At 41.5% G+C, this 15,743-nt stretch overlaps 4 protein-coding genes and 1 pseudogene across 4 annotated transcripts; 3 read left to right on the top strand and 2 right to left on the bottom strand.

Annotated features, from left to right (window-relative positions):
• Positions 1–92: 92 nt before the first annotated feature.
• Positions 93–1,920, bottom strand: LOC117627207 (extensin-like). Its single transcript, XM_034359164.1, has 4 exons — positions 1,008–1,920; positions 842–913; positions 521–733; positions 93–406 (listed from the first exon to the last, which is right to left on the bottom strand). Exons 1-4 carry the CDS (start codon positions 1,858–1,860, stop codon positions 312–314), a joined length of 1,233 nt encoding a protein of 410 aa, XP_034215055.1. The 5' UTR covers positions 1,861–1,920; the 3' UTR covers positions 93–311.
• A 337-nt stretch (positions 1,921–2,257) lies between these two features.
• Positions 2,258–3,470, bottom strand: LOC117629152 (protein PLANT CADMIUM RESISTANCE 4-like). Its single transcript, XM_034361656.1, has 4 exons — positions 3,080–3,470; positions 2,915–2,986; positions 2,619–2,831; positions 2,258–2,518 (listed from the first exon to the last, which is right to left on the bottom strand). The coding sequence occupies exons 1-4, from the start codon at positions 3,468–3,470 to the stop codon at positions 2,415–2,417; spliced, it is 780 nt and encodes a 259-aa protein (XP_034217547.1). The 3' UTR covers positions 2,258–2,414.
• Positions 3,471–5,192: 1,722 nt separating this feature from the next.
• LOC117628830 (cell number regulator 2-like) lies at positions 5,193–6,105 on the top strand. Its single transcript, XM_034361364.1, has 5 exons — positions 5,193–5,306; positions 5,349–5,403; positions 5,493–5,564; positions 5,731–5,940; positions 6,020–6,105. Exons 1-5 carry the CDS (start codon positions 5,193–5,195, stop codon positions 6,103–6,105), a joined length of 537 nt encoding a protein of 178 aa, XP_034217255.1.
• Positions 6,106–8,245: 2,140 nt separating this feature from the next.
• Positions 8,246–10,069, top strand: LOC117628842 (annotated as a pseudogene).
• Positions 10,070–11,247: 1,178 nt separating this feature from the next.
• Positions 11,248–13,502, top strand: LOC117628182. The gene has a single exon (XM_034360567.1). The coding sequence runs from the start codon at positions 11,307–11,309 to the stop codon at positions 13,398–13,400; it is 2,094 nt and encodes a 697-aa protein (XP_034216458.1). The 5' UTR covers positions 11,248–11,306; the 3' UTR covers positions 13,401–13,502.
• Positions 13,503–15,743: the final 2,241 nt, after the last annotated feature.

Below are 15,743 nucleotides of genomic sequence, written 5' to 3'. Positions count from 1 at the left end.
AAGTTCGTGTTTGCAGCCAGAAATAGTTCATATTTCCTGGCCCCAAATTCGGATGTCACGCCAATGTACTAGAGATCGGAAGGGAGGACTTGTAGCTGGACCATCTGTTTGATTCAAAATCACAAAATGTTCACATTCACATCAATCGGTTTATACATTGATGATCCATCCCTCTTCACCACCCCTCATAACCAAAAATACAAGATAAAAAAGCATCCCACAACATAAAGCATATCAAACCAACAAAATACCAAGTCGATGCTTAGTTTTGATGGGAAATAGGAGCCAATATCACAAACATTTGGTTTTGTTCAATATCCAGTCATTCTTTGGGTCGTTGGGGGAGCCATGGCAGCTTGCCGCTTTTGCTGCAACCTCTGCATATTCTCCATGTTTCCTACCCATCCTACAACACACAAAGATGTCATATAAAACACCATAAGCCATCATACATATGCAAATCACGACATCATATTGCGAAAGGGACATCATATTGCGAAAGGGGAGTGTTCGTATGTACCTAAAGAAGGGTCCAGGCCTCTGAGCTCGAGCTCCCTATGTTCTTGGCAGAGAGCACACCACTCACATAAGAAGTGAATGATGCAGTCGGGAGCGGGGCTTTCAGGTAGGTCAAACTTGTTCCTTAGCTTTTTCCGATATGTGCATGATAGCAAGCATGGCACAAAGATGCACACCGTAATCAGCATGTAAATCAGTGAATTGACTGCGCACGCTGAATGTATATTGACACCAGCCCTTAGTTAGATCAATGTTGTGAACATAAAAGTAGTCAAATATTAATTCATTCATGGGAATCAGAAAACGTTTTAACTCGACTTACAGGTTTGACCATTGTTGACAATCTCTGCAACCTGACCGAATGTCCAGCATGGGCAGAATAACGTCATGATAGCTGAAATATAAACAACAAATATATGTATTTTTCATGAATCCTGCCAGCTAAGCCGTAAAAAAAAGTTGAGCATCATATGGTGGGTTGAGAGTACCATTTGGGGGGTCATCTAAGCACTGAAAAAGCCCTGTTTTCCAAGCACCGTCTATGCCAGCGGGCTGAGGCAGCAGCATTGGTAGGTATTGAACATTTTGGACTGGTATTCCTGTTTCTGCAATATAATTAGGGTTATAATGTAGAGGCGGCAGCTGATTTCTAGCTGCAGCAACAGGATTGTTATAATATTGCAGTTGTCCAGAGTGATGAGGAACAAATTGGTAAGCAGCCGGAGGAGGGAAAAGCACTTGTGGTGTAGTATAATAAATTGCAGGAGCAGAAGAAGCTTGGTGATGATGATGAGGAAGAGGAGGATAATATGGAGTTGGAGTTGGATGTGGGCGTGGTGCTGCTGGGCCAGTTGGCATCAATGCTTGTTGTTGGGGGTGTATTTGGTATGCCGCTGGTGGTGCAGGCGCATTATAATTATGGTGAGGCCAATGATAATGGTGTAACATGAGATTGGTGTTATAGGGGTTTGTGGGTGGCAATTGTGCCGCATGATGTAAAGGCCGGGGTTGATGATGATCAGGACGTGATGTTCCAACGCTGTGGGAGGGGTTTTGGGGTGCAAGCTGTAGAGGGTTATAGTGGGGCTGCATGGCTTGATGTTCATGAGTTTGATCATGATGGTTTGCAATTGCTTGATGTTCATGATGATCATCATCTGCCTCGTGATCAGAACTAGGTTCTATAACAGTAGTGGGGTTATTTGGAGGCGGAAGCTGTTCTGCAGGCAGCTGCTGCTGGGGTTGGTGCGCATGTACTGCGAATTTGAACGGCGCCTGGTTTGGTTGATGTTCAAGAGGATGCGGTTGAGCATCACAATTTTGTGCCTCAGGACGTCCCATGAGATCCACCCCAGGACGTCCCACACTCTGGGAAGAAGAGGGGTTTGAGCATCAATGGACCCAACCAATTGGACGGCAACGTCATCGCGTCTTTATATACAAACGAGAAAACTAAGGACAGCCTCTCACCCCTACTATTGCTACCATCTATTCTATTCTATACACACATTGTCAACACGGTTGACAAAAAGGATGCATTGACTTTAATCTCTAAATATACATATGTGAGATTATCTTATAAGCATTAGGCATTATACGAATATATACACCATAAACGAAACTCCATCAAAACAAAAATACTCGGATTATTTGTCAATCAATGAAAACAACAATTCGTTCAATATTACAAGAATGAAAAGCGATACATATTCATAGTATCCACAACAATATCACTAAACAAGAAAATAATAACATAGAAAAAGAAAATACTGGCCTTGATGACAGAAAACGCAAAGGTCTGCAAACGGTTGAGATTTATAACAAAGATGATGAGATCAGAAACATTAATTTGCTTCAATTTCTCATGAAACCGATTATCATATCATATTTGTTTGTCATTGACAATTATGATTCATATATTGGGGTGGTGGAGGCGCCATCATGTTAGCTCGCAGCTGCTGCTGCAAGTTGGGATTCCGTTGCAAATTTCCTATCCAACCTGCAAAGATGCATAGAAGAAGGAAGGAGGATGGATATTATATTCTTATATAATATAATGTACATACATGAAATCACGTACTGTACGGAACGTTACGTACCTATGGAAGGATCTATCCCTCTGATCTGAAGTTCCCTATATTCTTGGCAGAGAGCACAGGGTTCACAAAACAAATGAGTGACCCAATCGGGTGCAGGGGCCTCCACCAGCCTAAACATGCTCCGCAGCTTTGTGCGATAAGTGCATGACATTATGAATGGTACCCCAAGGAAACTTGCAATCAACCCGTAGAACAATCCGCTGATGGCACATGCTGCAGTAATTACTCGGGCAGTTAATTAAGCGTAGATCATTGTACATGAGCTAAGATAAATATATATGTTTTGGATGACTTACAGGTAGTGCCGTTATCTACAATCTCTGCTATCTGCCCGAACGTCAAGCATGGAACGAAAGCCGTTGTTAGAGCTGAAATATTGTCATAGTACGCTTATCATCATACTTGATTAAGATTGATTAATTGATATATAATTCCATGTATACGACGAAATGTAGACGTACCATTCATTGGATCATCCATGCAATCAAATAACTCAGAACTCCAGCCCTCAGTGCCAACATTCTGCAGGTTGATATGATTAAGAGGTCCCGGCTGGTAATGAGGCTGCTGCACTGGAACCCCTTGAGCAGCATAATTATTATCAGGCATGGCATTGGCATTGCCTGCATTAACATTAATGTACCCTGCTTGTGCTTGTTGCGGCTGCTGCTGCTGGTAACGAACCTGATGAGGTGTACTTGGACTTGCAGGAGGAAATTTTGCTGGAGATTGTTGGGGTGCTTGTGGTGGGTAGGCCCCAGGTTGGTTAGCCCCATTTCCATACATGGGATTGGGATGGGATTGCACATTCTGGGGTGGGAACTGTGCAGCAGCCCCAGGCTGGGGGGTCATTTGAGGCTGCTGATAGCCCTGCTGCTGCTGCTGTTGTTGTTGTTGTTGAGCTTGAAATTGCGGGCTTTGTGATGGGTACTGCTGTGGCCTTTGAGGAGGAAATTGCTGTGGACTTTGAGGAGGAAACTGCTGTGGGCTCTGAGGAGGGAACTGCTGTGGGTTTTGAGGAGGGAACTGCTGTGGCCTTTGAGGAGGAAATTGTTGTGGACTTTGAGGAGGAAACTGTTGTGGCCTCTGAGGAGGAAACTGCTGAGGGCTTTGAGGAGGGAATTGCTGTGGTTGAGTCTGATAAGGGTTTGGTTGTGGAGGACCTAGTGGTGGGAACTGCATTGGCTGAGGCTGAGATGGCTGTTGTGTCTGCTGAAAGACGACTTGTGGTTGTGGTTGCGGTTGGGGGTCATAATCATTTTGATTGGGTGGCTGTGGCTGTGGTTGTTGGTATTGATCATGTTGGTTTTGGTCATCATAGTTCAATGGAGGAACACCGTCGCCAGTGTCAGGCACTTGTTGATACTCAAATTGTTGATCTTGTAACTCCACCTCCTCCGCCTCCATTTGAGGTTGGTCATGAACATCACCCAGGTATTCTGCTTCTGGGTCTCCCATTAGCCTATGTACCACTCTAACTTTGTTGATTGATCTCACAGAAATGGAGAGAGATAGAGAGCTGTGGATGAAAACATCATAGTGCAATGCTACACAATATATATGTCATACATGCCACCAACTATAATAAAAGAATCTGTTGTGCAAACAATTGAGCAAGCAATAATTAACAAAATCCACTAGTGGGAGTTCTGTCTGGATATATTGAAGTCAAACACACACAGCTGTATATTCAAACTATGGAATCGTAATTCACTTACAACAAAAAAGAAAGAAAAAAAAAAAAAAAGTTCGTGCGAAAGAGGGATGGAACAAATGCGGAATTGTTTGACTTAGATATTAATTTGGGGGATTTAGGAAAGTCGTGGTGATCCCTGTCTGTATGGTAGACAATAATGTTCTCATGGAATTGCGGGAGAGTTTACTTTGACCAGAATGTCATTAGATTCTTTGCAAAACCAGCAAAAATGCTGGCAGCTAGCGCCATGTGTGCCTGCCTGCAAACTAGTGGCAGAGACAATGTACTTCATCACGTGGCCCTCTTCAACAGGAAACACATCCTAATCAAAGTCAATGGAGGGAGGATGGAGCTTAGTTTGACTTTTAAATTGGCCACTTGATATGTTTACATTTGATCTTCTGAAATAAAGGGAAAAGAAACAAGGAGGCTTTTGTTTTGATTAACCAGTCAATTTCCTTCTTAGTTCCTTAGTTCCCCCAGAAGAAAGCAAAACACCTACCTCTGCTCTGCCCTTCAAACAGGGGATGGAAAAATTTTAATCCATGCCAGGTTTGTAGTTTGAAAAGGTCAATAATATTAGTCAGCTACTTGTATGAACTTGCTTAATCATTGAACTAAGAAAATCATCTGTGTTACGCTGTCCAATCACTAACGTTAATCACAAACATCTCGCAGTCAGTTAAGTCAGCCTGCAGAGGTAGCTGCTACCTTGAATCATTTTCTATTTAAGTACTACTACTGAACCCTTAGCTGCAACAAATCAAAGCAAACTTATAGCTAGTGTCCTTCATATAAGGGGTTGCAGCTAGCAAGCTCTCTCAATTAATTTCACTTGGACCTTCTGTTACTTTAGTTTGAGCATTAATAAGACCAAAATGCATCCTAATAACAATAGTGATCCTAAACAAGCTCCACAAGCAGCAGCATACGGCGGTTATCAGCAACAGGCGGCACCAGCAGCAGCAGCATACGGTGGTTATCAACAACAGGCGGCACCTCCACACGCAGCAGCAGCATATGGCTATCAACAGGGGCCGCCTCAATGGACGACAGGTCTATGTGGTTGCTTTGAAGATCCTTCCAATTGTAAGTCCTTGTAATTAACTAACCTTTTCTATTATATATATAATGAACTGGTAAATTAACAATCTTTGCTAACCAATCTTTTCTATTAGGTTTGATGACCTGCTGCTGTCCCTGTGTAACCTTTGGCCAAAATGCTGAGATCATTGATAAAGGAACAACGTGTAAGTCAATAACTTGCCAACCTTTTACTTTTTTGTGCAGTTACAAATTAAGAACATACATGAATTGAATCAATCATGCTAATTAATCAAATATTAATATAAATTATTGATGCATGGCAATGGCACCACTTAATTAAAAAAAAATTATTGATAATATTGCATGCAGCTTGTGCTTTTGCGGGTTTAATCTATCATGCTCTTTCCTATGTGGGGTGTTCTTGTTTGTTCTCGTTCCCCTATCGATCCAAACTGAGAGGCCTATATTCATTGCCGGAAGATCCATGTGTAGACTGTTGCGTCCATTGTTTGCTTCCCACATGTGCTATTTGTCAAGAGTACCGGGAGCTCAAGAACCGTGGACAAGACCCCTCCATAGGTAGTCTACATAATTAATTAACAAAATTCATAGCCTTAATTAATTAATTATGGTTATTTGATATGAAAATTCAATGCAGGTTGGATCGCCAATGCTCAGAAAATGAACCAAGGTCAAGCTGGAAACCCTGCACCTCCGTACATCACGCCAGGCATGTCTCGTTAGACACTTCCTGCTTCCGGTGTTGATTCTTTTGTTCTTCATTCTACGATCAATCAAGAGTGTAATTTGATTTATTTCAGTTCATGAGTTTTTCTGGTTTAATTAGTTTCTCAGACGCGACCTGCAAGTGAAGTTTACTTTTTTATTTTTATTTTTTATATATACATGTATGTATCAGTCGACGGTATTACTTGATTTGTAATGTTGTCGAACTTGACCTCAAATTTATATTCACTCATTTTTCATACTGATCAATTTAAGCCCAAATAAGAAATTTTTTTTAAAAAGAAAAAAAGAAAAAGGGATCTCTCCTATACTGTGAGGGCGATAACACACAACACGAATGGTTTGTAACTTGTAATAGCTTTGGCTCATATCTTTCAAAAATGGGCAAATGTCACATTTAAATTTAAAGTTACAATAAATTGTTGCGTCATTTGCCTATTCATTCGTTAAACTCTAAAGTTAAGGAGGGCTCAGTTGACCTATTATTTTGTTTATATGATATTGATTAATCCATGTAAGCAAAAGAAAGAAGACCGTTTTGTGCTAAATAAACAAATAGCGGTTAACTTGATGGTTCGCCAAAAGAAAAGGTCACAATTATGTAAATTAATAATTTGCAAATTTTAACGTTGGTTTTTGCTAATTTTCAAAAGATAAATAAGTTGATTTGACTTCAAATTATGTAAAATAAAAAAGTTTTTTGAAGTTGAATATTTCCTTGTGATACTGAAATACAAAACGATAATGCTACAAAGTTTAAAGAATATCATACAATAATAAAATTATTCTTATATATTTTCATTTTAAAGTTTGTCTCTTGAACTTTAGTACCTGTATAATCCTAAATAAAATAAAATAAAATAATATATATATATATATCTTGGAGCGCAAGTAAGGCGATCCCAAAATTGATCTCAAATTGATATCCCAAAATAATCGGTTTTAGGGTATATAATATACGTTTTCCCTTTGATTAAAGTCAAAGTGAAAGTGAAGATGGGAATCCTGTCAGTTATCAGGGCAAAACGATCCCAAGCCGCCTTTTCTCAACTCACAAGAGCCTCTCCTCCGCCAAGTCCAACTCTTCTTCTTGGTCCTCCAGAGATCAGAGTCGTCGTCCCCACCAACTTACAAAACCCAGCAGCAGCAGCACACTCAAGTCACTCCCAATGGGAAGAACAGAGAACAATTCACCCACCTAGCTCTCCTCCGGCAACCCCTGCCTTGATTTCTTCTTCCATGTCGTCCCAGACACTCTGCCTTCCTACGTCAACCAACAGCTTCCCCTCCCTAACCACCCTCAAGCTCATCTGCAACCCTCAAGTATCAGAGTCTGAGTGTTGTAGATTGATAGAGATGATCATCTGTTTGAAGATTGTTTGTTTCCTTTTAACTAATCCCTTTGAAAAAGAAAAATCAAATGCAAAGACAAATAATGAATAATAATATAAGTGTTAGCTAGCCCTTCAAGTTAATTTTCATTACTTTTCCATTTTGGTGTTATTTAGCATTCTCACTGAGAAGAACAAACATAAATTTTGAGCTTTCGTGTTCTATAAAAACAAGGATGACAAACCTAGAGCAATACATTTCATATTTTCATTTCGAATCCCGTCTCTTGAACTTTAGTAACATTTTCCTTTTTAGTATTGGCTCTTGAAATATTTTTTCAAACGGTCCAAGATCTTGATAAAATCCCCATCTCCGCCAAAATTGTTAACGATATAATTGAAAATTTAATTAGGTGCGTGCATATCCTAAAGGATATTATTGGCTGTTAAGTTGACTCGGGAAAGCACAAGTCAATATATATCTTGGACGCCAAGTAAGCTGCTCCAATAAATCTCAAGTCAATCCCTTTGATGAAACTGATAGTGAAACGATGCGAATCCTCTCAGTTATCAGAGAAACACAAACCCAAGCCGCCGTTTCAAAACTCACAAGAGGACTGCCTCCTGCAATTGCAACCCTTCTTCTTGGTCCTCCAGAACTCAGACCCAACCCAGCACAGCCCCAATGTACCCAACCCAAACCAGCACAGCCGCAATGTACCCAACCCAAACCCAGCGACCCCTTCGTGGACCTCATGGTTGCCAATTTCAACGACACATTCACATAGATGAGGTCATCACTTCCAATGGGAATGACTGAGAACAATTCACCCACCTACCTCTCCTCCGGCAACCCCTGCCTTGATTTCTTCTTCCACGTCGTCCCAGACACTCTGCCTTCCTACCTCGACCAACAGCTTCCCCTGGCTTGGGCCCACGATTCCCTGACCACCCTCAAGCTCATCTGCAACCTCCGTGGGGTGCGTGGTTTTGGAAAGTCCGACAAGGAAGGCTTTTACACGGTGGCGTTTTGGCTCCACCAGAACCACCCCAAAACGCTAGCCTGCAACCTTGCCTCCTTTGCCCAATTCGGGTGCTTTAGAGACCTGCCCGAGATTCTGTACCGGGTTCTACGAGGCCAAGACGTGAGGGAGATGGAAAAGGCCGAGTGGCTACGGATAAAAGGCAGTGGGAAAAGGGGGAGGAGGGGGAGGATTATGAGGACAGATGGAACCAGGAGGGACAAGTCGAAATCTAAAGCGAAAAGGGTTAAGGAGGAATCTAGAGAGGTTCGGATCAACAAGTCATTGGAGAGGCACAAATTGGAAAAGGAAAAGGCCCGTGCCTTGAGGACAGAGAAGATGGTCGCCATGGCCAAGAAGGCCCTTAACAGGTACCGGAGTGACTCGGATTATCAATTCTTACACGACCAGATTTCGGATCTCTTTGCGGAGTGCTTGAAGTCGGATATGGAATGTTTGAAGAGGAATAACTACATTACGCTGGCGGCCAAGTGGTGCCCTTCCATCTACTCCTCCTTCGACCGTGCCACTTTGCTCTGCGAAAGCATTCCAAGGAAGGTTTTTCCGCGGGAATTGTACCCGGAGTATGAAGGCATTGATGATGAAAATTACGCCTACAGAGTTCGGGACAGGTTGAAGAAGGAGGTTTTGGTGCCATTGAGGAAAGCCATGGAGTTACCCGAGGTGTATATGACTACCAAGCAGTGGGGTTCCATTCCGTACAACAAAGTGGCCTCTGTGGCCATGAAGCTTTACAAGGAATAGTTTTTGGAGCACGACAGAGAGGTTTAGCAAGTATTTGGAGGATGTCAAAGCCGGCAAGTCCAAGATTGCCGCCGGTGCTTTGCTTCCGCATGAGATCATTGCCCAACTGAATATTGGGCTCTACGATCATTATTCTTTTGAATCTGAACCCAACGAAAATGGTGATGTTGATGATCAAGTGGCTGAGCTTCAGTGGAAGAGAATGGTGGATGACATGCTAAAGCAAGGCAATATGAACAACTGCTTGGCTGTATGTGATGTCTCGGCAAGCATGGGAGGAACCCCAATGGAGGTGTCCGTAGCTTTGGGATTGTTGGTGTCCGAACTGAGTGAAGAGCCATTGGAGGGGAAGGTTATCACTTTCAGTCAAAACCCTCAGCTGCATTTGATAAAAGGGGATGATCTTAGTTCCAAGTGCAAGTTTGTGAGGAGGATGGAGTGGGGCATGAACACTGATTTTCAAAAGGTGTTTGATTTGCTTCTCCAAGTGGCCGTGAATGGGAATTTGAAGCCAGAGCATATGATCAAGAGGATATTCGTGTTCAGCGACATGGAATTTGATCAGGCTTCGAGCAATAGTTGGGAGACTGATTATGAGGCAATACAGAGGAAGTTTAAGGAGAAAGGTACGAGAATGCAGTGCCACAGATTGTGTTTTGGAATCTGAGGCACTCGAGTTCTACACCAGTGTCTAAGACACAACCAGCGGTGGCACTGTTGAGTGGCTTCTCCAAGAATTTGATGAAGATGTTCTTCAAACATGATGGGGAAATTTGCCCCGAACTTTTCATGGAAATAGCCATCTCTGGCGAAGAGTGTCAGAGTCTGACTGTAGTAGATTGATGTTGATCATTACCTGTTTGAAGCCATCTCTGGCGAAGAGTATCAGAGTGCTGTTAAACAAACCTTAAAATTAACTGAGTACACCTTATGATCTAAGTACATCCTAATATTTTAATTAAAATATAAAATTAACTAACTACACCCTATAAAACTACCAAAAATACCCCTGGTACACCCTAATATTTGTAGCATTATTTTATAGTTGATTTTCAGCTTGATTTTTTTAATAGTGTTTATAAATCTTTGACTTTTCATATGGATTTGTGCTTCTACTAAAATTGTTGACACTTTTTTTGCAATTCCAAGTTCTTGCAATCACCACCTCTTTCGTTAAAAACACTTGATTAGGGTTGAATATGGTTAGTAGGGTGTACTTACTAAAATTATATTTGTTTCACAATTCCATATATCCTTTTTGGTCATTTTATATTAGGGTCAATATATACTTTTATAGCATGGTGTACTCAGTTAATTTTAGGGTTCGTTTAGCAGCACTCTGTTTCTGATGTGTTTCGTTTCATTTCGTTGTAATTTCATATAAATTCAAAGGAGAAAAATGTGAGAGAACTTGGGCAGATTTGTTTTCAGCTCAAGAAATAAAAGCAGAAGGGATCTGCATATATTCATCATCCCAGCCAATAGCATATATTCATCTGCATAAGAAGAACTGAAACAATGAGTTCATATTAATAATCAGCTGCTGCTGAGCTTATTGTTGGTGAAAATCCAATTTCTTGGAAAAATATGTTTTTCAGTGAAAACCCAAAACAAGCTAAAGCCCTGTTAGAATTTGCCAAATTTTTCTGGGTCTCAATATTGAAATTCTTTTAAATAAATAAATATGCACTGAAAAAAAAAAAAGTCACTGAAATTGGAATTGGTAATTCTTTTTTTTCTTTTTTTGGTTGGAGGAATTGGTAATTCTTTAAGTAGGAATCTCACGCAAATGGTAAATACAATTTCAAGAAAATAAAACCAAAGTCGGTCGACTGGTTGCCAGTTAAATATATATATTTTTTTTTTCCATTAGCAAAAGATATTGTTTGGATAAAAAAATTCAAACTGAAAAAGGATTTTCAACAGAAACTCCTTGGAGCCCAAGGAATTGATCTCCTACAAAAGGGGCGTATCACGCCGTCCCCAAAAGAAAACTCACTTCTTCTAATCCATCGATCAAAAACCCCACCGCAAAAACACTAATCCCAATTCTCCACAACCCTCATACCAACAAACAACAATGGCTCCTCCAAGTCTTCTTCTTGGTCCCCCAGAGTTCAGAAAGCCAAAGCCAATCGCAGCAGCAACCCAAACCCAATGGACTGACCCCTTCGTTGACCTCATGGCTGCCAATTACAACGACTCAGCCAAGGCTCCAATTATCGCACCTCCGATGGGCTTCACTGAGAACCGTTCTGCCACGTTTCTCTCCTCCGGCAACCCCTGCGTCGATTTCTTCTTCCATGTTGTGCCATCCACGCCGGCCTCCTATTTCAACCAACAGCTCCCTCTCGCCTGGGCCCACGACGACCTAACCACCCTCAAGCTCATCTGCAACCTCAGAGGCGTGCGCGGCACTGGGAAGTCCGACAAGGAAGGCTTCTACACGGCGGCGTTTTGGCTCCACAAGCACCATCCCAAAACCCTCGCCTGCAACGTTGCGTCTCTAGCCGAGTTTGGGTATTTCAAAGATCTGCCTGAGATCCTGTACCGCCTTCTACAAGGCGAAGACGTGAGGAAGACCCAAAAGGCCGAGTGGTCGATGAGAAAAGGCGGGGCGTGTAGGATTGGTAGGCGTGGTAGGCGGGGGCTAAATCATCTGAGACCACCCTACAGAGGTGGTGTTGCACCCTGCGGAGGTAGCGTTTCACCATCACCACCCTACTACGGAGGTGGCTTTGCACCACCAGCACCCTACGGAGGTGGCCCCTATGGGTTGAGACCACCCTTCGGGGGCGGGCTCAGGTCAAGTAGCAGTGCGGTGAAGGGGCGTCGGTCAAGTAATCGGAAAGGGGATGTGCAATCTAGAGAGGCTCGGATAAAAAGGGCAATGGAAAGGGCACAATTGGAGAAGGAAAAGGCGAGCTCTTTGAGAAGAGAGAAGAAGAGCAGCATGGCCCAGAAAGCCCTTGGGAGGTACCAACGTGACCCAGATTTCCGGTTTCTGTACGAGCGTGTTTCAGATCTTTTCGCCGAGTGTTTGAAGTCCGATATTGAAAACTTCAACTCCAATCAGTACAAGAAGATAACCCTGGCAGCCAAGTGGTGTCCTTCTATCGATTCATCCTTCGACCGAGCCACTTTGCTATGTGAAAGCATCGCCAGGAAGGTCTTCCCGCGAGAATCATACCCAGAATATGAAGGTGTTGAGGACGCCTATTACGCCTACAGAGTCCGAGACCGGCTGAGGAAGGATGTGTTGGTGCCGTTGAGGAAGGTGTTGGAGTTGCCAGAGGTTTATATAGGTGCCAACCAGTGGGGTTCCATTCCTTACAACCGAGTGGCCTCTGTGGCCATGAAGTTTTACAAGGAGAAGTTCCTTAAGCATGATGAAGAGAGGTTTAAGAAGTATTTGGAGGACGTCAAAGCCGGCAAGTCCACCATTGCAGCAGGTGCTTTGCTTCCACATGAGATCATAGAGTCTCTGAATCATGGAGATGGCGGGCAAGTGGCTGAGCTTCAGTGGAAGAGAATGGTGGATGACATGCTGAAGCAAGGCAAGATGAACAACTGCTTGGCTGTATGTGACGTCTCTGGAAGCATGAAAGGGACACCCATGGAGGTGTCGGTGGCTTTGGGACTGTTGGTGTCTGAACTGAGTGAAGAGCCATGGAAGGGAAAGGTCATCACTTTCAGTGCAAGACCTGAGCTTCATTTGATACAAGGCGGTGATCTTATGTCCAAGTGCGAGTTTGTGAGGACGATGGAATGGGACGGGAACACTAATTTTCAAAAGGTGTTTGATTTGCTTCTGCAAGTGGCAGTGAAGGGGAGACTGAAGCCAGAGCATATGATAAAGAGGATCTTCGTGTTCAGCGACATGGAGTTTGATCAGGCTTCAACCAATAGGTGGGAGACTGATTATCAGACAATTCAGAGGAAGTATAATGAGAAAGGATATGGGAATGCCATACCGCAGATTGTGTTTTGGAATCTAAGGCACTCTTTGTCTACGCCAGTGCCTTGCACACAACCAGGGGTGGCGCTGTTGAGTGGCTATTCGAAGAATTTGATGAAGTTGTTCTTGGATAATGATGGAGAAGTTCGCCCAGACAGTGTCATGGAACAAGCCCTCTCCGGCGAAGAATATCAGAAGTTGCTTGTGCTGGATTGATCCGATGACCATCTTATGTTTTAGTTGTTTCCTCTCTCCTACGTAAAAAAAAAAAAGTTCCATGCTTGGCCTAGATGTTGATTTCCATTGTTCAATTTTGTAGCAAAAACAAGAGGTGAAATAAAAATTTACTGGTGTTTTTGCTCCAATGTCTCTGTTGATTATTGTTTCTGCAATTTGGGTTTCTATGTTTTTGCTCCAATACCTATGTCCAACTGCAATTCGACTTTCTATGTTTCTTTATGGAACTGATGTCATATGCCAATTCTGCATTTTGACCTCTGCATTGTTATGGAACTGATGTTCATGCTATCTTATTTTCTATCTTGATTTATGATCATTCCTTTCCTTTATTAGAGACTGATTGTTGCAAGACTAATCTTGAGAAATTAAAATTTTCTTACAGTATGCAGAAACTAATCATGTTTTGTCTAATGATTTTAGACGAAGATTGTGTTGGGACAGCCGCAAAGCAATATAAGGTCAATCTTCTGATGTATGAAAATTGAACAGGCTCAGTCAAGGCTTCTTAGTCTTGAGAGGGAGAAGGTGTGTTCTTGAACAAAAGTTTTGATTTACAAGATGTTGTAGCACATAATCCAACTTTCAGTGTTGATTGTACATTCTTCATTTACAGCTGCTGCAATTTCGTATCTTTTCCGCATTTGGATCATACCTGTTAACTTTTAATTGCTTGTAAAGGTCCAAGCTGCTGCAATAATTTTTTATTCAGTTTTATTACTTTCGCTTCTTGCATTAAATGGTTCTTTAATTTTATCAATTTTTCCATTTTCTGTTGAGCGTTTTTTGCAGGGATTTCTACACTCAATATATTGCCGCTCTGAAAGACCAAACATAATCAACTAAAAGAACTGCAGAATCCATTAGGGAACAATCTTTCATGATTATCACTAATGAAATCAGATACAAGCTCCGTTATTGTGACTGTCAATGATACTTCTGAGACTAAGCTCTTAATTCTGGTTATGTTGCTTTCATTTATGCCGCTTTGGTGTCAAACATATTTTTATTGCTTGAATATAGAACTTACCAGAAAGCAAGAGAAAAAAGGAATAGAAAAGGCTCCTCCATTCTTTTATTGATGGAAGTAACAGAGTAAATGAGTCTCTATGCTATCTCCTCTCATTCTTAGTCTTGATTGAGAGGGGAAAGGTATGTTCCTAAACCAATACTTTGATTTTTCAAGATCTGAGTTGCTCATAATCCACTTTCAGTGTTGCTTCTCCAAGTGGCTGTGAATGGCAAATTCAAGCCAGAGCATATGATAAAGAAGGCAATGCAGAGGTAGCAGAAGAAAGGGTATGGGGATGAGGTGCCACAAATAGTGTTTTGGATAATGACGGAGAAGTTCGCCTGACCTTGTCACGGAAGAAGCCATCTCCGGAAAAGAACATCAGAAGTTGGTTGTGGCTGATTGATCTGATGATCGTCTTATATTTTAGTTGTTTCCTCTTTCCAATGTACAAAATAAAATAAAACTGAAAGAAAAAAAAAAGTTTTATGCTAGTCCTAGATGTTGATTTCCATTGTTCAATTTTGTAGCAAAAACAAAAGGTAAAATGAAAATTTAGTGGTGTTTTTGCTCCAATATCTCTGTTGATTATTATGCAAGGGTTTCTATGTTTTTGCTCCAAAACCTATGTTGAATAATGTTTCTAGAATTTGGGTTTCTATGTTTCTTTATGGAACAGATGTGTCATGCGAATTCTGCATTTTAATCTCTGAATTATTATGGAAACTGATGTCATGCTATCTTATTTTCTATGTGATTTGATTCATGATCTTTCCTTCACTTTATTTACAGACTGATTGTTGCAAGACCAATCTCGACAAATTAAAGATTGCTTTCAGTATGCTGAAACTACTCATGTTTTCTCCAATGATTTTAAGAGGAAGATTGGGTTGGGGCAGCAGCAAAGCAATCTGAGGTCAATCTTATGATGGATGAAAATTGAACAGGCTCAGAGTTCGGATTTATAAGACCTAGTTGCTCATAATCCAATGTTGATTGTACTTTCTTCATTTACAGCTGCTGCACTTTCATCTCTTTTCTTCCTTTGGATCATACTGGTTAGCTTTTGATTGCTTGTAAAGGTCCTACCTGCTGTAATCATTGTTTATTCAGTTTAATTACTTTCGCTTCTTTCAGTTTTATTCTGTTTTTTCAGCTGATCATCTTGAGTGAGAAGCCTCAACTGAGATAATTATCTTTTACATTACTCAGGAGTCAGGACACTCAAAGATAACCGCTATGATTAAGATATATGTTCTGAATATCTTCTTGTCATTTTTTTTTTTTTTTCTATTTCATAATGTTTAAAT

The sequence above is a fragment of the Prunus dulcis genome, chromosome 5 (assembly GCF_902201215.1).
Source record: "Prunus dulcis chromosome 5, ALMONDv2, whole genome shotgun sequence".
In the NCBI taxonomy this organism is placed as follows: Eukaryota; Viridiplantae; Streptophyta; class Magnoliopsida; order Rosales; family Rosaceae; genus Prunus; species Prunus dulcis.
Note: the sequence above shows the minus strand (reverse complement) of the source record. Positions and strands in the feature narration are given on the sequence as shown.

Excerpts from the sequence above, each read along its gene's own strand:
- LOC117627207 (XM_034359164.1), bottom strand. The coding sequence starts at position 1,860 with ATGGGACGTCCTGAGGCACAAAATTGTGATGCTCAACCGCATCCTCTT. Across the intron at positions 914-1,007 it reads CTTAGATGACCCCCCAAATG|CTATCATGACGTTATTCTGC; the intron begins GTACTCTCAACC and ends TTTATATTTCAG. Across the intron at positions 734-841 it reads TGTCAACAATGGTCAAACCT|CGTGCGCAGTCAATTCACTG; the intron begins GTAAGTCGAGTT and ends ATATACATTCAG.
- LOC117629152 (XM_034361656.1), bottom strand. The coding sequence starts at position 3,470 with ATGACCCCCCAGCCTGGGGCTGCTGCACAGTTCCCACCCCAGAATGTG. Across the intron at positions 2,832-2,914 it reads TGTAGATAACGGCACTACCT|CATGTGCCATCAGCGGATTG; the intron begins GTAAGTCATCCA and ends TAATTACTGCAG. Across the intron at positions 2,519-2,618 it reads AGGGATAGATCCTTCCATAG|GTTGGATAGGAAATTTGCAA; the intron begins GTACGTAACGTT and ends GCATCTTTGCAG.
- LOC117628830 (XM_034361364.1), top strand. The coding sequence starts at position 5,193 with ATGCATCCTAATAACAATAGTGATCCTAAACAAGCTCCACAAGCAGCA. Across the intron at positions 5,404-5,492 it reads CTTTGAAGATCCTTCCAATT|GTTTGATGACCTGCTGCTGT; the intron begins GTAAGTCCTTGT and ends CTTTTCTATTAG. Across the intron at positions 5,565-5,730 it reads CATTGATAAAGGAACAACGT|CTTGTGCTTTTGCGGGTTTA; the intron begins GTAAGTCAATAA and ends TATTGCATGCAG.
- LOC117628182 (XM_034360567.1), top strand. The coding sequence starts at position 11,307 with ATGGCTCCTCCAAGTCTTCTTCTTGGTCCCCCAGAGTTCAGAAAGCCA.